The following is a 23767-nucleotide window of genomic DNA, read 5'->3' on the forward strand; positions in this document are numbered from 1 at the left end:
CAAGATCATACGTTTTGAAAAATACATTGTGGCTTATCCTGATAAGTGGAAAAATTACTACTTGTGTGAGGTCTTCTTTTTTTTTTTTTGTAAAAATAGCACGGACTAGCCAGTTTTCGGACCGGTAATTGAAAAATAGCCAGCGTTTGCAAAGTTATTAAAAAATAGCCACTATTTTGCTGCAACACGGAAAGTTCCAGCCTAATATACTGGAGATTGGTACACCTGTGTATGAACTTGCGGCATATTATGCTGGAACTCCAGCACACGGAAAGTTCAAGCCTAATATACCGGAGATTGGAGCACCTGTGTATTTACTTTCAGCATATTATGCTGGAATCTAGTATATTATGATGGAGTTTTATATATATATATTGGAACTCCATCATAATATAATGGAGTTCCAGCATAATGTACTGGAACTCCAGTATATTATGCTGGAAGTTCACATGTAAAAAATTCGAATTCCAGTATATTATGCTGGAATATTTTTCGGATTTTGAACAGTGCTTTTGTTCAGATTTATCTTTACATGAAAAGTGGCTAAATTTCTATTACTTTTGAAACTGTGGCTATTTTTTAATTATCACTTGTAAATCTGACTATTTTTGAATTTCACCTCCTTTTTTTGTCTCACAATTTTGTAGTCCCAGAATTTTATGAACCCAAATGTGTAAGATATGAGTCCACAAATATATGAGATAAAAAGATAACTCATACAACTAATGTTAGTTGCGTGAAATTTTTTTTACTTTGTACCTCACACAAGTAATGTCAGTTGTGTGAGACACAATAAAATCATTCGAAGGGAGGAATGAGCATTAGCAGGACCTAGAACTATTGATGGAAAGAGTTTGGGAGAGGAGAAAGCTCGAATAGGAAAAAGGACAAAGTAAAGAAAAGAGAAAAGCCAGTGGAAACGTGTACCGCTGACAAAACAAATAAGAAGTCCTACGCCACACGATGTGGGACCCGCATATCTATTCCAGCCAATGGCCAATGGCTATTGATCTCTACTGACCCCACCCCCATATCCAGAATTAAATTCACTCTTCTCCTCTCGCGTTATTTTCATTTCCTCCATCAATTTAATTATTATTGAAAAATAGCAACCAAAAAGAAACAATACGTAAAAATACAAAGAGAAACAACGAATATCAATTCTGTTGCAACAAACTCAACTTCTCCCAACGCCATTGCAACAGCATTACTGTCACTTTCTTCTCTTCATTCTCTCTTATCTGTATTTTTTTCTTTTAGTGGTTCAACTGCCAAATCCAGGTATGTAGCTGCACTGATCACTTTAACATCTTCCATTTGATTTCAATTTTAACAGAGATTGCTCTAATTTTCTTATCGTACATAATTTTACAATCTGTTCGCCTCGTAATGTTCGCTTTGTATACAAATCTGTTAATTCCCTCGTAATGATCGCCTTTTGTGGAGATGCAAGCTGTTATTTACATTGCGTACTGTACTTGTTATGGTTGTAGTTTGCGTTGTCCTGGCTTTATAGTAGCTAATTTTAAGCTTTATTGGAACTTTCAAAGAGCTCTGTAGGAAGATTGTGTATATGAGATTGCAACTCCGCTTACTTTGTTTCATACCTGGCCTGCTAAACTACTTGATAATTGAAATTTCTTAGTACAACTTTACTGAGGCTTCTAATTCCCTTACCTAAGTATGGAACAAGTAGCTAGCTCACTGAATCTAACATATATACCATTGCTTTCTGCTATAATTTGTTTTCCTGTATTTACCGCGTATCCGAAAGAAAACAAGACCAGAAAATGAACTTTTTGAATGTTCAGAAAACGTTTAGTTGTTGTTTGTCTAAATTTCTGCTTGTTTTCCTTATTTTTGATACTAAGTCTCTCTATGGTTGTTATTTTTGAATATTTGAAATTTTCCTTGTGACTACCTGCAGGAAGCTGCTAAGTGATTAAGGAGATTAATATCAACATAGCAACTTGGTCATATGTTGTTGTGATTCATCTACCTTGTTAGACGACGTGTGATGGTTTTGGATTTTTAGAAAGGCATAGCCCTCATGATGGCCACAGCAGCAGTTATTGGACTTAGTGCAGGAAAAAGACTCCTAAGCTCTTCCTTTTATTATTCCGATCTTAATGAAAAGCTAAATTGTACCAGTGGTCATAGTTTGCCCTGCCATCAAGTTCCTTCTGTTAAGAATGTGATCACTGCGAAGAAGTCATCCGATTACAGCCCCAGTTGCGTATCCAGTCGAAAACCACAATCCGCCAAGGCTCTTAAAGAGCACGTGGACATTACAGACGACCCTTCTGATGTGCCGTCCTGGTTTGAAATGTATGAACAATTGCAAAATGAAAGCGATGATGAGGACGATTCGGTGGAGGTTCTCCTCTTGCTGCAGAAGTCTATGCTTGAAAAGCAATGGAATCTTTCTCTTGAGCAGACATTGATAGCTTCTCCGCAACATGAAAAGAAAAGTAAGAAGACGCATATTACTTGCTCAGGGACATCTGCTAGGCGGAGGAGAATGGATTCTCGACAAAGAGTTCTTGACCGAAATATTTCAGCTACACCAACCATTGCAGCCAAGCCACTGAGATCAATTATTGGTCCAGAGCTACTTCAAAATCGTTTAAAAGGTTACGTTAAGGGTGTAGTAAGCGAAGAACTGCTCACACATGCTGAAGTGCTTCAACTATCCAAAAAAATTCAAGTTGGCCTTTATTTGGAAGAGCAGAAATCCAGGTAACTAACTTCATGCCTCTTCTCTTAAGTGTAAACCTGAGATACAAGCTGAGCATATCACGACTGTAACAGAACCTAGTGTACAAGAACAAAAATGAAGTAAAAGAAACCTGTCTGGATCCATCCCACTTTATTTAGCTTTTTATCCAGGCAAAACACACACTCATGAAACTAATAGTAGTTGTTATCAAAAATAGAAACAGTCTATTTCACAGATTGTCTGACTGCTCTCTTTACTTCTCTAAAATTATTTATTTCAAAAACAGAAAGATCTTCATAAAATTTGATGTCAGACTGTTAGCACCATTTGTTGGACTGCGCGGTATACTTCTCTACACTTATTTATTTCGAAAACAGAATGGTCTTCATAAAATTTGATTTCAGACCGTTACGACAATTTAGTAAAGCATGTGAGGAAGGTTGTTGTGCCCTTAAAAATGCTATGCTACTGTGGGATTGAATTTTTGGGGTGATTACGGTTCAGGTCCTGTCTTATCATAAAAGAGGAAAGAACAACCGAGCTGGAATGCTGAAGGACGGTGTACTTTGCCTGTATAACTTATTTCGTTTATACACTTCAAAAGTTTCTGTATCAAGAATTCTAGTTATTTCCTTATTGTTAACATGTTTCAGTTCAGGAGGAGTAGTTAAGCTTTTGAGATAGATTGGGGGTTGGAATTAGTGTTTTACCATAATTATAGCTCCACTATTCTTTCATTAAATAGGAATAATCTTAACTATTGAAGGTTTTAAAGATGTCTCACACAGTCTTTTAAAATCATGGAAAACTTCAGGCTGAAGGAAAGATTGGGATGCGAGCCTTCGGATGATCAACTTGCTGTTTCCTTGAAAATGTCACGTACTGATCTACAATCTACATTGATCGAGTGTTCCTTGGCAAGAGAAAGGCTTGCAATGAGCAATGTTCGTCTTGTCATGTCAATTGCTCAAAGATATGATAACGTGGGTGCTGAAATGGCTGACCTCGTTCAGGTGACTCAAATGTTGTGCAATCAAAAGTTAGATATGCAAATTTCTTGCACTTATACATTGATCAATATAGTTTGAAATCAAAATTTGCACCTCTGAAAGAAAAGTCTTTAATTTTCATACAGGGAGGCCTTATTGGGCTGCTTCGTGGGATAGAGAAATTTGATCCCTCTAAAGGATACAAAATCTCAACTTATGTTTATTGGTGGATTCGCCAGGTATGGTCATTGTTTGTCCAGAATCTCAACCAACAAAGTACATAAAAGATTTCAACCAACAAATTATTTCCCGTGCTTCCCTTATTTCTAGTTTCTCCAAAACAATTAAGTTCATGCTTATTGAGGGGCTTCTGTCTCTGGAGTCTGGATATACTCTCTGATTTCTTTTGTTTTGGCAAGAATTGTCAAGCCACATTCCACTCGTAGAGGTCTTTTATCTGGTCACAAGTTTGTAATAGTGTCAGGACCTTTCCTAACTTTTTTTGCCCCTTGTTCAGGGTGTCTCGAGAGCGCTGGTTGAGAATTCACGAACCTTAAGATTGCCAACATATCTGCATGAAAGACTCAGTCTAATCCGTAATGCAAAGACGAGGCTTGAAGAAAAGGGAATAATTCCATCTGTAAATGTAAGTTCTGTCAAATTTTGATATATTAGAGAAATTTTTCATGTCACTTACGCAGTTCTCTTCTTACTGGCTCATGTTCCACTCTCCAGGATATAGCTGCATCCCTAAATATGTCCCAGAAGAAAGTCAGGAATGCAACTGAGGTACAATAATTTTGTGGCTTAAACTTGTCCTGCTCATTTTTTCAGAAAATTTTGCTTAAACATTTCTTCTTACAGGCAAGCAGCAAGATGTATTCACTTGACAGGGAAGCATTTCCCTCTTTAAATGGTCTCCCTGGAGAAACCCTTCATAGTGTAAGTCCACACTCCAAATGTTCATATATTGTATTTAACATTGTGGTTGACAACTTTTATGGATTTTATCAAATAATTCAAGCACCGCCATGCATCTCAAAAAGTGCATGTTGACGATTCGTTTGATATTTGAGTTGATAATTACAGTAGCTATCAAAAATTTAGATTTAATTCTCAAAAATTTGTGACAGAGAATGGAAATAAAAGTTACTCATTTTTGGGGGAGAGTTTGGGCATTAGAATTACTCACATAAGGTGAACTGTAACTGTATCATACTATCCTGCTACTGGGGATTTGAACCAAAAACAAAAAGAACCAAGAGCCTGAGGTCATTGAGGCCACGTGGATTCTTTTTATCAGTCAATACTTCATTACTGAGCATTGTTTCATGATCTCGTGTCTTTCTTATCTTTTCTTTTGTGCAGTACATCGCTGATAACCATCTGGAGAACAACCCATGGCATGGTGTCGATATATGGGCACTCAAGGTAATTTAGTGAAGTAGAGCTGTCACAAGTAAAATGGTTAACATATAAGGTTCTTAATATCTAACCTGGGGGCATAAAATAAAGAATTCTCTATGAGCAAACTACTGGAATATTTATGTTCTGATTTATCCCCCTACACCAAACCAATGAGAAAAAAAGTAGTGGTTGCACCCTAATTGATGTATCTCCAGAGATGGTCTTACTTCCTAATGGAATTCAATTCTAGCATTTTTGCCAAGCATTATTTCCATTAGATATATCTTCCTTAACTGTAATGCAGTTCTGAGTACATCAGCTCATAATGATGGGTAAATTCCAAATCTCTCATGGAAAAATAAGCTCTTACATTCTTCGTACTTTTATGGATAGCAGTTAATTGTGGCCTTCCCATGCCGATCCCGTTATCGAGGCTTGAGTTCCATATATATTGCTTGATATAAGCTTGTGATTAGAGGTGGATCCCGGATTTGAAGTTTATGAGTTTCCACAACGACCTCAAGTTAATACTACAATATTAACTGGGTTCACAAACAAATAATTATAGAAATTTAGTGGATTTTTTAATATAAATACAGGGTCGGGGAAAAAGTTACTAGGTTCACGTGAACCTTAACCAAATGCATTAGACCCCCTGCTTGTGATGTCTCGGGAGTCTCTTCTAGATTTCTAGATGTCTAAATGTCATGCTGCTTTTGGTTTGCTCATCTTCTTGTTCCATTTCCTATTGGAGGAAGGGTAATCTGTCAGTTAGAAAACCAGTATGTAAGGAGAAACTGACTAGTAACTAAAATGTTTACACTTTCATCAGGTTTGCTTCAGAGGAAAAAGTACCATTATATGCTTCTACCAACTCTTTTAGCAATGTATAGATGATTCAAAAGTTTATATCACTGGTGAAGAAATATCATCGCTAACGTTTATAAGTTTTACAGGATGAAGTAAACAACCTCATTTCGTCAACTCTTAGGGATAGAGAGAGGGAGATTATCCGACTGTACTATGGTCTGGACAATGAATGTCTCACCTGGGAGGATATTAGTAAAAGGTAAGACTCAAATATTCGTGGTTGTTAACTTTTAATTAGATATTACTTGTCCCATCAATACACTTCCATTGTGGAGATTATGTTGATGGTTAATGAACGTTCATGTTTAACTATGGTTCTTTTGGGATATTTTAGAAGTCTAGAGCTCTTATCTCAGTTCAACTAGGGTTTTTTTGGGATAATTTAGAACTCTAAAGATCTTATCTCTTAGAAGCCAAAATGAAACGGCATTACATATGAAGCACATAAGGTATTCAGGTTGCCACAATCGCCATGTGAATAATGAGAAACAATTAAGTACATAGTGGAATGTAAAGAAACCGCACAGACTGATCAAGCTTCAGAATGCGGACATATTAAGACATGGATGTTTGCACAAGCATCTACCCGTACTTGTACTGAAATTCGCCATGCTAATGTTGCTTATTGTATGGAAATTCATGTTTTGTTTATTGACACACATTTCCTGAGTGCATACGAACCAATGAGTTATTCTAAATGCACTTTTCTTTTTTTAACAGGATAGGTTTGTCCAGAGAAAGGGTCAGACAGGTGGGATTAGTTGCACTTGAGAAACTAAAACATGCTGCAAGGAAAAGGCAACTAGACGCAATGTTGATCAAACAGTGATTTGGAGCATTTGCTGCGACTATAATACAAATTGACTGTACATAAAATGTGAGAAACTTCCATCTCCAACTTATTTTTTTGATGAGGAAAACGTACAGATAAGGACCCGACGACATTCCTGACCACCCGCCAACACCCCTCTCCCCAACACCAAGCCCCAAATTTGTATGTGAAGAGACAGAAAGATGTAGCAAAATTTTGTGTCCGTATATTTTAGAATGCCAGACGTGCAAAGAGCAAAGAGTTTGTTTGCTGAGATAGGAGATAATTACAAGCAAATGATGTGGATACATTCTGCATGAATATGTGTTTCCACTTTGATTTGATGCTGATAGCTTATTGTTGATAAGAGAACATATATGCTTGCCAATACGTATTACAGTATTACTAGCTAAAAGTCAAGCATTCAGAATTTCAAAGCGTTTTTTATCATTCAATTTTTTCCTTTTTTTTAAATAATGGTGGTGTCCAGATCAGTTTGTGCACACTTCAGCTAATTCTTTAGAGCTCTTGTTACTTCTCACCAATTCAGTACAGGGTAACTCTATCCACCAACATTTACATGGTAAAAATTCACTTAGCTTTCTTGTCTCCAAGTTTCACACGGCTCATTCTAGCTTTATTAATCGCTAGACCACACCTGCCATTTTGTTTACACTATTCTATGGTTCAAAGACACGGCAGAGAAATTGATAGCTTCATTATATTCTCTTGTTACTACGACTCTAAACACTATACCTGAATCCGTTGCATTCTAATACTCATAACATATTCGAAGACAAATAAAAGCTTCACTAGCATTAGTAATCAATCATATGCTTACAAGTTACAACTCATGGAAAAGAATATTAAATAGTAACAGCCGAATCAGAATGTACAGTGAAACAGAAGCTATCTCAAGGGTACAGAGCTTATTTAAACTGAAGACAACATCAACAAGAGGCTAATTGGAGCTAAAGCCATAAACCAATTAAATTATTAAATAGTGAATGCTAACATCCGAAAACCTAAACTATGAACTACTCACGTATGTAACTCTATATGTATTATGAAGTGAATCTCCTCCCAAAGTTTTGTATGAGATCCTCCTGGAACGACTAGTGTATTCCCAGGAAATTGGCCAAGGCCGAGGCTAGGGGAAGGTGAGTTTGAACTACTGCTGAGCTGAAATGACTAACACTCACTGCTAGAGCTCATCAACCTTCCTTTGATTTGGTTTTCGGTTTGACACCATCAGGTATGCATGATGACCAATAAAGCGGCAAAAGTGTGCATACTGACTGTATTAAAAGGGCATGTTGTAAACCAGAGAAGTCATTCCCTGTCACTTGGACAAACGATGACAGTGCAACACCAAAATAGCCACTAATAATAACAGCTAGAGCTATGGCAGACATGAGAAATGCCATGACAGATCCTTCATACCCCGGCGGGCAAAGCTGTGCCATAACAACAGTGAAGGGTAAAATCTTGAAGAAGTAGAGAACCTCCAGAAAGCCAGAGAAAAGCACCACATACAATGAGTCAGGAATACCAAACATCCTGTATACCCCTTTCACGAATAAGAAATCCGAAAACATCAGAACAGCCATAGTAGCCTGAATTGCTGAGATTAGCTTCCTAGGAGACGTTGATTTTAGGTTCTTGTTATAGATTATACCCCACAACAGCATTGCAGCCTGCCCGAATACCTTAGATATACCCAATACTGATGATTCAATACCTAAATGTTGTGTCTGGTAATAGAACATTGTTCCTGTTAAAGCTGGAATTACTGCATAAGAAGCTGCAAACCACAAAATTGAATAACAAATCTCTGGCTTCCGCAATGCAACTAGAAGCTCTGAGAGTTGCTTTTTGATTCCAAGATTAGATGGACTCTTGGGAAGGTCCAAGGAACTTTCATGAATAAAAATTGTAACCAGAAATTGAATAGTTAAGAGAATGCCAAACATAAGGAACATCACTTGAGGTGAAACACGGTCAATGGCAATACCGCCTGCAAGGTTACCAAGAACTCCACCGACAGAAGAGGCGATCCAAACAAATGACTGGAGCTGACCTGATGAAGAATGTTGCTTATTTTTGGACGAAGAACTAGGTGGTTTTCCTAACTCCGCAACAATGGCATCGTTGGCAACCTCAACTATTGAAGCACCCAAGTTTCCAAGCAGGAGATACAGAGTGATTGTAAAAAATGAAATATTTGAAGGGGAGAGGAATATAGCAGTCCATGACACTGCCTGCAGAAAAGCTGAACAAAAGTATAATCAAGTGAGTCCAAATGCATATTAATGCCTACAGTAAACTACATGAAAACCACAAAATGACTTGTTTCTGGAACCCTATCTTCTGATTAACCTCCATTACACAATATACTACACAAATAAAGAAGCTTTCCTATCATTTGCCTTTTACTACTTTAGGATTACTGCCTAGAATTGTCGAATCTCGATAACTAAATTATCAATCAAGTACCAGTTCCCACCTTTGCAATAGAACAAGGATGCTGCAATTTCATATTCAGCAAACAACTAATCTATGGTAGATCACAGAAAACTCTAGAAAGTAAATACAATTTACAGAGTGGTGAACATAGCAGGTGGTAGATGAAAGTGAGGTTATGAAATAAAGGTGCAATCTTTCTTTATTTTTTCCCTTCTAATTTAGCATTTCGTGCTTGTCTATAACTTCAACCTTGTTTCTTCTATTTCTGTTCAGGAAAAAATGGAGGCAGCTGACAAGGGTGATATCTTATTCATACTATACAAAACTCATTTTCATAATCAATTTGACTGTGAAGAATGGGAAACATAAGTTGCGAAAACACTCAGTACATGTCACAAGCAAGTTTGTAACTTATAATAAAGCCACTAAAAGAGAAGAAACAGGGCAAGTAAATGCACCTCCAATGGCAATATAAGGAACACGATGCTGGCCAAAAATGTAAAAAGAATCAGATAGAATTCCATAAAAAGGCTTAGCCACCATAGGAAGATTAGCAGAACTCTGAAGGATCTGAAGTGTGGAGGGGTCCACCTTAAGGCCATCTTTGAGGAAAAAATTAACAGCCATCCAAGGGAAACACCTGAATCCCTGCACCCAAAATCCTAACCCTAACAGCAATTTCCTCATCCCTTCACTCTCATTGCCACCACTACTACTATCATTATCACCTCCTCCTCCGTCTCTTTTCCTTCTCCCTCGTTCTCTGATACTCTCAGATGATACCATAATTATTTATTCAAAAAACAGATCTACTTGACTTGATGATATATATATATATATATACACACACTATGATTAATTGTTACTACAGTAAGGTATCAAGAACCCAAAAAGGTGATACCTTTGATCAGATTCAATGGTTTAAGTTTTTGACAGCAATTTTGCAGAAAGACAGTGAAATGGGTATGATTCCAAGATTCGTTGTGCGATCCAAGACAGTGGCAGGTAAAAGCAAAAAGAGAGTTTGGGGGTCGTGGAGGGAGGAGGGGTCTGTAGGGGGGTGGCAACTGGTAAGATTTTCCAAATTTTCTGGATATAACAACGTGGCGAGTTTTCACGTCGAGTATGCGTAGGAAGATTCGTATTTTATTGTCTGCACCTACGTATCTTTTTCATTTGTCTTTTGGGCATAAAGTAAAAGGTGGTACTAACAAGATTCAATTATTCATTTGTGGACACAAAGTTCAGTAAAGAGTGACGTGGTAGCGCTTTAAAGCATGTTACAGCTGGGACCACACACATATATACACATGCCGTCAAATAAAATAAGGGTATTAATGGATATTTAAAAATCGATTAAACCGATCGAATCGTACCGTTAGAGTTACTTATCGGACAGAATTATGCTTAACGGTTCGGCTTAACGGTTATCGGATTATAAATATAGTAATCTGCTAGCCATCCAATAAGATAATGTGCTGATTGGTATCGGATTAATGATTATCGGGCGGTTTATCGGCTAAAGCGGATAAAAAAATTTTGAACAATCAATACCAAACGACCATAGTAAGATGACATGTCGATACTTTCAGACTTATGTCGGATTCAACTTCAAAAGACTGCCTTGTTAATCTAACAGTACTTTTGAAGTGTCGCCTTCCAATCTAGTACATACAAGAACTACTAATAAGGAAGATATAACAGATACTAGCTAATCTATGCAAAGAACATAGTTCCAGTTCATTGCACTATACAAAATCCAGATGAGCATCCTAAACATGAAGAAAACTAGTTTCATCGATCTTACTATAGCTCCGCCTAACTTTACTGTGCTATAATATGAGCTAAATGTCTCGCTTTTATCATTTCAAGTAGAACAACACAGAAAGCTCAAACCAGTTGAACCAACACAAAAGCAGTTGCAGAGTCGTTTTACATAAGGATAAAAGTGTAGATATAAAAATTCTTAACGGGTAAACGGTTTACCCGATAAGAAAATTGAGTAATCCGTCTCCAAACCGTTAAGCCGTTAATTATAAAATCTCAATCCGTTCACCATTCATTACCCCGATAATCTGATACCAATAAGCCAATAAGCCATCGGTTCGGTTCGGCTAACGGTTTCAATTCGGTTTTGAACGGCCCTACATACTGTATCGAACTGATTTTTAAGTTTCTTTTAATAAAACAGTAAGTTTTTATATAAATCTATAACCACAACGATAATTAGGGTATGTTTTTTATTTTATGAAAATAAACCGAGAAAATACCGAACCGTACCGAATAAATTTACATGTGTAAAATATATTTATATATTAATTTTAAAAATAATAAAGCATTAAATTTTTTCTTAGTCTTGGAATTATGAAAATAGTTACAAGCCAACAAGTAATTAAACTCAACATCCTAATTCACAAACCTATTATGCTACTTCTATTAAAACTAAATTATTTCCAACATATTCACTAGCAAGATAAGACACAAGGTATTATAGTGATTATGAGTAGCAAACTACAATGTATTGCATATGTTTCCTTTCGTATGATTTAGATTTTTGAGTCTCGACACTATGTTTGGATCGTTGTTACCCATTATTTTATAATGTATTGTATTGTACTGTATTGTATTGTATCGTATCGTTTTATGAATACAATGTTTGGATAGACTATATTGTTTATTGTTGTTAAATAACATTTTGCTTTTTGGTTTGACTGTATCGTACTGTACAGTAATTGATAAGTTTACTAAAATACTCTCAATTATTTTAAATATTTAATTTATCAAGAATTACATATAAAAAATATTTAAGAAAATCACTTTCTACTAATTTATCACCAATTATGTCTTATATATAAGTTAAGCGATTAAATTCATGCAAATCCTATCGAAATTAGTGGAACAAGTTAATAATATTAAAAATAATAATAAGTACACTATGTTCATAATTAGATCATATTAATAATAAAATAAAATAAAATGTTAAGTAGACTCCATTTAGAATTTAGATCATAAGTAATATTTCCTAACAACCAATGCCATAAAGCTAATTGGAGATAAAATAATTAGAATTGGAATTACAAATCAAAGTAGAAGAAAGAATAAAACAAAAGTTAGGGAAAACCTATACTTGAAGAGTTTGGAAGCGGTAGAAGCAACGAGATTTTCACGTTACTAGACTTCACGTATATAGCTTATATTTGGGATGCTGTCTTTGAGAATTTATATAGGTTATTGGACTTCACGTAGAATTTTATTATAAAATTATATGAGAAAGAGACGTTGCTATTATTTAAAATAAAAAAAGATAAAGGGTAAAATAAAATTATAAAGTAATAAGTTAGGGCATAATTAGAAAGAAAAATAGGAAACGATCCCAACACACCAAATCGGTTGTTTCAAAAAATGGAACTTTTCATTGTTCCGGAACAATGGATTTAACAATACAATACAACCAATTTTAACTAAACAATCGAAACAAACATTGTTTTGGGAAAACAATACAATACGATACAATGGGTAACACCGATCCAAACAAGTTGTCAGTCTCAGCTTGGTTAATATCTTTCCACTCGTGTGATTTATATGTAATTTTTCCTACGTGTGTGGCCCAATAGGTTTAAGGCCCATAATTAATATTTAATTAATGATCAAATCTCATCCGTCCGATCGGTTACTTGATGGACGTACCAGATTAAGTGAGAACCTCTATAAATTGGTCCTCTCCCCACCAATTAGGGTTACCGTATTTTTCTATTCTCTCTTCCATCACTAAAGTCGGCGGTAACGAAAGTTAGGGCAAGGGGCGAGAAACCAATTCCAATTAACGTTCCCGCTTCGTGATAATGGCTTATGATTCAGGTATGTTTTCTATAATGATTATATGTAAGATTGTTATGTTCAAGATCCTGGTATGAATTTAAAGTTTACGCTTACATTATATTTTCTTTGTATTAATTTGCTTAGTTTCTTTTACGCCGCTGTAGAATAGTTGATGGATCTATACTCTAGCCATCTTTCATATTTTCTTAATTCATCACCCTTTCAAATGTAAAAATGTCAAAAAAGTTTTATTAAGTCTTATAAAATTACGTATGTTATTGTATCATACTCCTACTAGTGACTTTTACATAAAAAATTAACTGTACAATACCGATACCGAAGAGAAACTGATATGATTGGGACAGTTTTGAAAAGTTCAGTTTTGATTATACATAATAGAATAACCAAAAAATTGGTGTGATACGAATTTTATAAAATAACCGGCCGAACCTAACCATTTACGCCCCTAGTGGCAACTGCCAACCTTAATTCGTTTAAAAAGGCACATGTAATAGTCATCGTTTGGTTTAAAGACAAACGATACGAAGTCGAATTAATAATGTAGAAATTAATAATACAAGAATTATTATTTATATAATGGTTAGTTAACATATTCAAATAAGTACATAATATATAATTTAAAATATTTGTATAACATTTAAATTTTAAAAAATATTCTAACTATTGAGAGGGTTAGTTTTATCATTTAATATTTTGTTTCATGTATTATATTAATTTTTACATTCTTATTTTAAATCTATCCCGCATAATTTATGCAGGTTTTTTTGGCCGATTATTATCAATAAAATAACAAAGAGCAACCAAACATCATAAGTAAAACTGTATGTTGATTTTGTGTGGAGATATCTCTTCAAACTCATACCAAACATTGCATAATTTAGTGATGATTTTTATGTAGAGATTAGTTATGCTAAAGCCCCAGTCAAACAAACCCTTAAGTGATATATGCAGAACTTTATCCGGGCACTGTTAATTACTTGATTTACTGTTACAAATTGATTTGTAAACTTATGAAATTTGTAATGATAAATTTTAAGATTTTACTTGTTAATCTTAAATTGATGTTTATGTTACGTTAGTATTTGTCAAGCTGTGTTTTATTCTATATAAAATACACTTGAAGCATTATTTTTAAATAAATACTACTCCACACATATTTTCCTCAAATTCTACAAAGTTAGGGCGAATTGCCGCAATAGTCACTTTTAAGCCCGTTGTATAAAATGTATTCATATTTTACAATGTATTTAAAGATTAGTCAATTCATTTAAACTTTAAGACTAAGTATCCTGAATTTAGAAATTCAAGACTTAGGGGTCGTTTGGTTCGCGGACAGAATTATCCCGGGATTATAATCCCGGAATTAATAATCCCTAGATTATTTAGCACCAATGTTTTGTTTGGTTTGTTGAATTGAAAATGGGATATACCGTGTTTAATCCCAGACTTTTGTTTGGTTTGAAACTAAATAAACTTGAATATATCATTTGTTTCCATTTTTAACCTTAGTATAAACTTGAATATATCCCAGAATATATATTTGTTTAATAGAAGTTATGTAATGTTATAATCCTTGTCTTGTAATATTCTAGAATCAAAAGATTGGATCACTACTTTATTATTGTTCGCTGCTTGTTTTTTGAAAATGTTCTTGGCCGGTTCCAAAATTGACCACATAAATTTTATAATCCATATCATATTCTCTGTTCATTCGTTGTGCTGTTATTTAATGGAGTTCAATTCGAATTAATGGGACTACTAGAATGAAAATCCAAACACATTTCATCAGTTCAAAAACAGTGAAAAAGAAAAGGTCTTAACGGGGATAACATGGTCATTTTTTAATCTTATCATGGGATTAGTTATTCCACCTATAAGGTAGTATTAAATAATCCAAGATTGTGGTATAAAATTATGGTGAGATTAGCTAATCCCTACAATCAAACATGAGATAAATTTAATCTCAATTCCTATACCACCTTATCCAACATACCAAACGACCCCTTAGTATCCTGAATTTTTGAGCTGATAATTTGAAATTCAGGACTAAGTGTCCTAAATTTCTGAACCACTAATTTAAAATTCAAGACATAAGATTCGAACTTCAGGACACAATTTTCGAACTTAAGAACACGATGTCCTAAAGTTTGAATTTTGAGGTTTAAATTATAGGACGTCGTGTCCGGAAATTTGAACGAAACTGCTAATTTTTAAAATCATTATATTCTGTGGATATATTTTAAATGCTTAAAAGTAAGTATCTGACGTCATTTTCACGCAAAGTTGGTTAAATGACATCACCTCAACGACTTTAAAATTCCTTTCCACCCAATTGTGCAATTTGGCATCGTTGGCTCCAATTTTTTCCTTCCTTTACTCCCTTTGCCACCTTTCTTCCGTATGAATCCAAAATTGAGGTGGGAAGGGCATGTTAATTGGGAAAAATAGATTAGTGAAAGAGATGAGAGTTTTTAGTGGACCTAAGTGTAAGTGATCTGCGGTGAAACATTTAATTACTAATTGCAAGCTCAATTCTTGACCAAATATCCAATATGCTTCTAGGGAAAACAAGAAGGGCAAAAGAAAAAGAGGAAGTAGTGGCAATTAACTACGGAACATTTTTGCATTTATTTTCAATCAGAAGAAAATATGGTCTCTGTCATCAATAACTTTGCTTAATAAATCAAATCCATTCAGTAGTTTTAATGAATATTTTTAAAAAATACAAATTTGGACTGCTGTGAGACTCGCTTCAAGACGAGACAAAGCTATGATCAATGTTTTGAGACAATTATGGGAGACAAATCTTTCGGGGGATTAACATATGATGCTTGAGTTATTTGTTTCATCTATATTTTATGTCTTGAGTTAATTAACTCCGGGGGCGGATCTATGTAGGTATACGAGGATGTCCGCCTCGAATAAACTTTGTATATATATATATAAGGAACTTTTACCCGGACTCTTTCTTTTAGACTTTATTACCGTCATTTGTCCGATATCTTTTTACCTAAATATTTAATTTTTTTTATTATCTAATTGTGCAAATTCTTCATATTTGATGGAGTGGTGATATTATCTTTAACGAAAAATGACATTGTATAGCCGCTTTAAAAATAATAATCGAAAAAATGTATAAAATTTGTATATTTTTGTATATATATACATTCTGTATGTAATATACAAAAATTATACAAATTTTATACACCTTTTCGGCTACCAGATGTAAATAGTTTCTGACGCGGGTTAAAAGTGATAATACCCCTACCTTTAATGGATGATACATGTTGCTGATATTATACTCCATAGAAATTTTGAAGAATATTATCTAGTTGTAATACTTTTACACTTGGATAATTTGTTGCAAAAAAATGAGAAGAATGCCTAATGAAAATAATGCTTTTAATGGATCTTTTTTCCAATTGATAATTGGCTAATTGATAAGAAGAAGAGAAAAATATAAACTGACAAGTGTGTAGACAATAAATTGCGTCGATAAAATAAAATCAAGACCGAAAATATTGTAACAATCATAGTATTTTATTTCAAATAATTGAGTGTTACAATCTCTATGAATCCTCTGATTCTTCTTTTCAATAGTAAATAAAAGAGTCTCCGAGCTTAATCTTGAATTTTATTTTATTTTAATCCAAGTGCTTGAAGCTTGATCTTGATCTAGACGTATTTTTAATCCAAGGGCTTGCAGCTTGTTCTTGAACTTTTAATCCTTAGAACACTTGAATGCTTGTAGCTTTTAGAGAAATCCGTAGCGTGTGATCCACGAGCTCCCTCTTGCTTCTTGTTATAACTTCTGGTCCCTTTTCTGAGTTATGAAGACCGCTACTTATAGTTGTGGAAGGGAAGAGTTATGATAAGAACAAACTCTTTCCGACCAATCAAATTGAAGTGCGACAAGGCCGCATTTGATTGGCCAGAACATGTCACTTGCACACGTGGCGCGGTTTCATTGGCCTTTTAATTTGACTTGGCATGTCTTGTCATTTTGACACGTGGCATGATCCAATTGGCTCTTCTGTTTGACTTGGCGTGCCACGTCATTTGACATGTGGCACCAAACTGGACCTCTAGGAAGATGACATCTTGGGCTTAATGAAGTTGGCTCATCACTTTAGCCCAATTAAATAGGCTAGCCCAGTGGATTAAGACTTATTTATTTTATCCATACACATTAGACTTATATAATTAATTCAATTATATTAGCCCATAATATTTATTTGAACCAATATATCTTGAATCTTAAAATATAATTCAAATTATTTTATGAATTTAATTTTAGTAAATTTATATGCCTATAAATGCCCCTACTTCAAGACGTGTCGAGGCGTAGACTTTTAAAACCCGAACTTGGCCTTGAAGTACGGATTAATCCAGACATATTCCTTTAGATGATAACTTAGATAAGAAGAAACTTTTTACACTTGAATTATCTCAAAGCAGAACCACACTGGACTATGTAATACGTCCAATATTGCTTTTAAAGTAGCCTTCTAGCTTATCAATTCAAATAATGGCCTCACTTATGTACTAAAGTTAATATCATGTTCTTTCAAGATTACTTATTCTTGCAATTGAAGCCTTGTAGTTAATTGTGCCAACTTGATCCAGTCAACACACATGTTATTAACTAAACAAATATGAAACCATCATAACATCGGACAACATCTCATTTACTAATTCCTTACAAAAGCCACGTACACATTTCTTTGACACAAACGAACACGCCGCTATTAATAGGTGGCCTTGTCCATATGGAATTAATTTTGTTAGAGTCCAACACAGAATGGAATTGCTTAACCAATTCCAACTTGGGCACGGAAGATTTAATCACTGTCGCTACAACGATCCCACACCGAACATGGATTGTTATTGCCTCCTCTCCTAAATCTATATAAAGCATTGTGCTCATATTTGTTGAGCATCAATTCGTAGTATTTTCAAACCATATTGAGTCTAATTTTATAAAGCGTTGACGCATTTCTTTTTTGTTTTATTTTGTTGTCTCTTTTTTTTCTTTTTAGAAGTAACTTCGTCAAACTACGAAATCCTTTAAAATTTTGCGATGAAGACCTTTAAAATTTACGACGAAAAACCATAAAAGTTCGCGATAAAGACCTTTAAAATTTATGGCGAAGATCCATAATAGTTCGCGTAAAAATCCTTAAAAGCTCGTGGTCAAGATCTTTAAAAGTTCACAGTGACGGATCTTTAAAAGTCCGTTGTGAAGACCTCTCAAATTTGTGGCGAAGACCCATAAAAGTTCAAAGATCCTTAAAATTTGCAGCGAAGACCCTTAAAAGCTCGCAATGAAGACCTTTAAAATTTGCGGCGAAGCCCATAAAAGTTCGCGATGAAGACCTTTAAAATTTGTGGCGTAGACTCTTACTATATGACCTAGTAAAATTTGTGGCGAAGACCCATAAAAGTTCGCGCAAAGATCGTTAAAACTCGTGGTCAAGATCTTTAAAAGTTCACAGTGACGGACCTTTAAAAGTCTGTTGTGAAGACCTTTCAAATTTGTGGCGAAGACCCATAAAAGCTCGCGATGAAGACCTTAAAAATTTGTGGAGAAGACCCATAAAAGCTCGCGATGAAGACCTTTAAAATTCGTGGCGAAGATCCATAAAAGTTCGCATAAAGATCCTTAAAAGCTCGTGGTGAATACCTTTAAAAGTTCACGGTGAAGACCTTTAAAAGTTTGCAGTGAAGACCTTTAAAATTCATGGCGAAGATCCATAAAAGTTCGTGTAAAGATCCTTAAAAGCTCGCGGTCAAAACCTCTAAAAGTCCATAGTGAAGACCTTTAAAAGTTTGCGGTTAAGACCTTTATAAGCACGTGATGAAGACTTTTTAAAAAATTAGTGGTAGAAATCTTTAAAAGTCGGCAGTAGAAACTCTTTAAAGTTCGTCACGAACACCTTCACAAGTACCTTTAAAAGTTCGAAACATACGCCTTTTAAAAGTTTGGAACGAAAACCTAAAAAATCCGAATGCTTTAAAAAGTTCGAGACGAACACCTTTAAAAGTTCGCAACAAGAACCTTAAAAATTCGAATGCCTTTAAAAGTTCGAGACGAACACCTGTAAAAGTTCTCAACGAAAACCTTTTAAATAAAACACCTTCAGAATTGTCCCGGACAATATTTTAAAACCAGCTTTATATTGCACCATGCTGGCAATTTCAGATTTGCGCAGTCTCATCAAAATATTTGTATCTTGATATAGAAACGTTGAAATTATGAATAGTTTGGTTTTTTGGAAATTAGACTTCAAGGTCTAAAACATGTCCAAAATGTGGGATTTAATACCTTAAGGATAGTTTCAGATAATATTTCGAAGTCAACTTAAAATTCCAACACGCTAACAATTTTAAACTTGCGCGACTTCACCAAACCTCTTATATCTTGATGTAAAAATGTCGAAATCATGAACCGCTTAATTTTATGAAAAATAGACTTTGAGATATAGGACATATCCAAAATTCAGAATCAAACAATTTGAGAATCGTCCCGGATATTATTTTAAATCTAACTTTAGATTCCGACACGTTGACAGTTTTAGATTTGCGCGACTTCACCAAAACTTTTATATCTTGATGTAGGAATGTCAAAATCATGAACCGCTTGGTTTTATGGAAAATAACTTCGACATCTAGGACATATCCAAAATTCAGAATCAAACAATCTGAGAATCGTCCCAGATATTATTTTGAATCTAACTTTAGATTTCGACACGTTGACAGTTTCAGATTTGGCGCGACTTCGCCAAACTTTTATATCTTGATGTAGGAATGTCGAAATCACTAACCATTTGATTTTATGAAAACAAGACTTCAAAATCTAAAATATTTCCAAAATGTAGGATTTAATACCTTAAGGATTATTTCAGATAGTATTTCGAAATCAATATCAGATTTTAATATACCGACAGTTTCGAATTGGCGCGACTTTGCCAAAACTTTTATGTTTTGGTATGGAAGCCCGGGGTTCACAAGACATCTTTCTTGCTATTAACGGAAATCCAAGAACTCCATTCTCACAAATATCTTGGGTCCAAGTCTCTTTGAATTTAAAACGTTGTGCCAAGGAATCTTTCTTCTTATATTTGTGTTCCTTTTTGACGCCTCTCTTCTCCCCCTCCCCCCTCCCCCCCTTTGTTTTTGGGCATGAGCGAATATGAAGTCCAACAAACTTGAAGGTTATGCGAACATGAAGACATAACGAATCCCCAGACTTTGATGCAAATATTGTCATCATTTCAGTGAAGACACCATTTTACCATAGCAGCTTGCCCCCCTTTAAATCAAATGGGATCCAAAGCTTAACAAAAGAATGATATCTCAGCTCGATTTTCAAGTGCTGATTAGATGGATTAGATTCCATCGTACTTCATTCAAACAACAATTAGGGCACTGTGTATCTTTTGAACTCATACGACTGAACTCATAATGAAACTCTAAGCTGCCTACGTACCTCGGTGAAGAGGATCAAGTCATACCGTAGTTCAGAATTGGTGATTTTTTTATCCTAATTTTTGCCTAGGCTACCTCTTTTGAGATTTTCAACCGAGAGGACTCTTTTTTTTTTTTTGGTGGGCCGTACACAGTTTAGACTCATGCGGTCCAGGAGTATAGGAACGTGCAGTTTAGGCTCATGCATCAAGGAGTGTTGCAACTTGAAGATTTTGCTCAAATTTGAAGAGCTTCATGACATGCAGTTTAGGCTCGTGCGTCCAGGAGCAAAGTAATTTGAAGATTTAGCTCAAATTTTAAGAGCTTTGCAACTTGAAGTCTTTGCTCGACTTTGAAGAGCTTCCGATTTGAGTCTTTGCTCGAATTTGAAGAGCATTGCAACTTGAACACTTTGCTCGAATTTGAAGAGCTTTACAATTTGAAGACTTTGCTCGAATTTGAAGAGTTTTGCAACTTGAACACTTTGCTCGAATTTGAAGAGCTTTACAATTTGAAAACTTTGCTCGAATTTGAAGAGCTTTACAATTTGAAAACTTTGCTCTAATTTGAAGAGCTTTGCAACTTGAACACTTTGATCGAATTTGAAAAGCTTTACAATTTGAAGACTTTGTTCGAATTTGAAGAGCTTTACGTCTTAAAGATTTAGTTCAAATTTAGGTAGATTCATAACATACAGTGTAGGCTCCTGTGCCAAGAAGTATTATAAATTGAGGAGCATTATAACTTGCAGTTTAGGCTCATGCATTAAGGAGCATAGTGACCTTCTTCTTCTTCTTCTTCTTCTTCTTCTTCTTCTTCTTCTTCTTCTTCTTCTTCTTCTTCTTCTTCTTCTTCTTCTTCTTCTTCTTCTTCTTCTTCTTCTTCTTCTTATTATTATTATTATTATTATTATTATTATTATTATTATTATTATTATTATTATTATTATTATTATTATTATTATTATTATTATTATTATTAGGCTCAACGACAGGTAGCCCTTGGTCGGCACTTATGACCATATTTAGTTCCATATCATGAGCACGAGTTGATAGTTTTTCAAATGTTTTGGGATTTATACCTTGTAAGATATAGCGAAGACTCCAATGCATGCCTTGAATGCACATTTCGATACCAGAAGTTTCACTAAGGCGATTTTTACAGTTGAGGCTTAAGCTCCTCCAGCGGTTGATGAAGTCAATAACTAGCTCATCCTTTCGTTGACGAGCGTTTGTAAGTTCGATCATGCTTACGATGCGTCTTGTTCTATAGAAATGATTAAGAAACTCCTGCTCTAACTGCTCCCAACTATCGATGGATCCAGGTTCGAGATCTGTGTACCAATTAAATGCATTACCTTTGAGAGATCGAATAAATTGTTTGACAAGATAATCACCGTACGTTCCAGCATTGTTGCAAGTTTCAACAAAGTGCGCCACATGTTGCTTTGGATTTCCTTTGCCATCAAACTGTTGAAATTTTGGAGGTTGATAGCCAGCAGGCATCTTCAACATATCGATTCTTGAAGTGTATAGCTTTGCGTAGGTAAAAGAGGACCTGGAAGCGACTTGATATTTGTTTTTTATAGTCCCTTCAATGAACTCCTTTAGTTGATTGATTGGAATCATCCCTTCCGAAGAGGCTGGAATTTCCTTAGTGGATGCAACTTGTCGTGGAGGAGGATCAATCTTTTGAACTTCTGGGAGTATTGCCAGGTGCATGGATGGATTCTTCTTCCATCAAGATTCTCACCCTATATGTTAGCTTGTCGATTCTAGCATCTTGATTTTGCATGCACTTGGTCAAGCCAGCGATTGCTTCCGTCAAGTTTGCCAACTGCTCCTCCACATATGAAGTGTTTGTCACCATGGCTTGCATGATTGTCGTGGACGATAGAGAGTAGTATGGATTTTCACACAGATTGATCCTTGATTAGCTCACTCTATGTGGTGTAAGTGGGGAGGATCCATCACTTGAAGCATCATCATCTTCCTTCACAGCAGAGTGCTTGGATCCGGAGAGGTCAAGCAGAGCAAGAGTTTTCTTGATCTTTTCAGCAACATCGCTTCCTCCTTCGGGTGCGTTTGTGGAAGATCTTGCTCATTTTGAGGATGAAGATCCGAAAATATGGGTTGATGCGGACGGCACTTGGGGTGCTTGTCATCCTAACGAGCTTGCTTTGCTCCTCGTAACTGGTCCAAAGCTTCCAAAAGTAACATCGAGGATGCTTTCCACATAACATAGAACCTGGAATTAGCAGCCTTGGTGGAAGTTGAAATAGAGTTGATTTTCTTTGAAGCCATTTCAATGTTCTTGAACTTTGGTGATTTGAAAAGTTGAGGTGAGGGGTAGAGATGGTCCCACTGGGCGTGCCAGAATTTGTAGACAATAAATTGCGTCGAGAAAATAAAATCAAGACCAAAAATATCGTAACAATCGTAGTATTTTATTTTAAATAATTGAGTGTTACAATCTCTATGAATCCTCTGATTCTTCTTTTCAATTGTAAATAAAAGAGCCTCCGAACTTAATCTTGAATTTTATTTTATTTTAATCCAAGTGCTTGAAGCTTGATCTTGACGTATTTTTAATCCAAAGGCTTGCAACTTGTTCTTGAATCTTCATCTTGATCTTTTAATTCTTAGAACACTTGAATGTTTGTAACTTTTAGAGAAATCCGCAGCGTTTGATCCATGAGCTCCCTCTTATTTCTTGTTATAACTTCTAGTCCCTTTTCTGAGTTATGAACACCCCTATTTATAGTTGTGGAAGGGAAGAGTTATGATAAGAACAAACTCTTTCCGACCAATCAAATTGAAGTGTAACAAGGCCGCATTTGATTGGCCAGAACATGTCACTTGCACACGTGGTGCGGTTTCATTGGCCTTTTAATTTGACTTGGCATGTCTTGTCATTTTGACACGTGACATGATCCCATTGGCTCTTCTGTTTGACTTGGCGTGCCACGTCATTTGACACGTGGCACCAAACTGGGTCTCTAGGAAGATGACATATTGGGCTTAATGAAATGAGCGCATCACTTTAGCCCAATTAAATAGGCTAGCCCAGTGGATTAAGAGCTTGTTTTGATGGGCTTAAAAGCTGGTCAAACCAGCTTTTAAGCAGTTTTTAACTTGTGAAAGTATTTGGCAACCAAAATATGGGCTTAAAAAAAGTTAAAATCTGCTTTAAAAAAAA

General features: G+C 35.3%; 2 protein-coding genes across 2 annotated transcripts; one reads left to right on the forward strand and one right to left on the reverse strand.

Annotated features, from left to right (window-relative positions):
- Window positions 1-823: 823 nt before the first annotated feature.
- Window positions 824-7211, forward strand: LOC107804695 (RNA polymerase sigma factor sigA). The gene is made up of 10 exons (XM_016628627.2): window positions 824-1281; window positions 1928-2739; window positions 3534-3732; window positions 3855-3947; window positions 4226-4354; window positions 4444-4497; window positions 4573-4650; window positions 5077-5139; window positions 6072-6184; window positions 6706-7211. Exons 2-10 carry the CDS (start codon window positions 2051-2053, stop codon window positions 6812-6814), a joined length of 1527 nt encoding a protein of 508 aa, XP_016484113.1. The 5' UTR covers window positions 824-1281; window positions 1928-2050; the 3' UTR covers window positions 6815-7211.
- A 550-nt stretch (window positions 7212-7761) lies between these two features.
- Window positions 7762-10413, reverse strand: LOC107804700 (putative folate-biopterin transporter 7). The gene is made up of 2 exons (XM_016628632.2): window positions 9721-10413; window positions 7762-9068 (listed from the first exon to the last, which is right to left on the reverse strand). The coding sequence occupies exons 1-2, from the start codon at window positions 10046-10048 to the stop codon at window positions 8011-8013; spliced, it is 1386 nt and encodes a 461-aa protein (XP_016484118.1). The 5' UTR covers window positions 10049-10413; the 3' UTR covers window positions 7762-8010.
- Window positions 10414-23767: the final 13354 nt, after the last annotated feature.

Source organism: Nicotiana tabacum, chromosome 4, assembly GCF_000715075.1.
Source record: "Nicotiana tabacum cultivar K326 chromosome 4, ASM71507v2, whole genome shotgun sequence".
In the NCBI taxonomy this organism is placed as follows: domain Eukaryota; kingdom Viridiplantae; phylum Streptophyta; class Magnoliopsida; order Solanales; family Solanaceae; genus Nicotiana; species Nicotiana tabacum.

Bases quoted from the DNA above. Each gene is read 5' to 3' on its own strand.
- LOC107804700 (XM_016628632.2), bottom strand. From the start codon at position 10,048: ATGGTATCATCTGAGAGTATCAGAGAACGAGGGAGAAGGAAAAGAGAC. The intron at 9,069-9,720 runs GTGCATTTACTT...ACTTTTGTTCAG, and splicing joins TCCTTATATTGCCATTGGAG to CTTTTCTGCAGGCAGTGTCA.
- LOC107804695 (XM_016628627.2), top strand. From the start codon at position 2,051: ATGATGGCCACAGCAGCAGTTATTGGACTTAGTGCAGGAAAAAGACTC. The intron at 3,733-3,854 runs GTGACTCAAATG...ATTTTCATACAG, and splicing joins AAATGGCTGACCTCGTTCAG to GGAGGCCTTATTGGGCTGCT. The intron at 6,185-6,705 runs GTAAGACTCAAA...TTTTTTTAACAG, and splicing joins TGGGAGGATATTAGTAAAAG to GATAGGTTTGTCCAGAGAAA.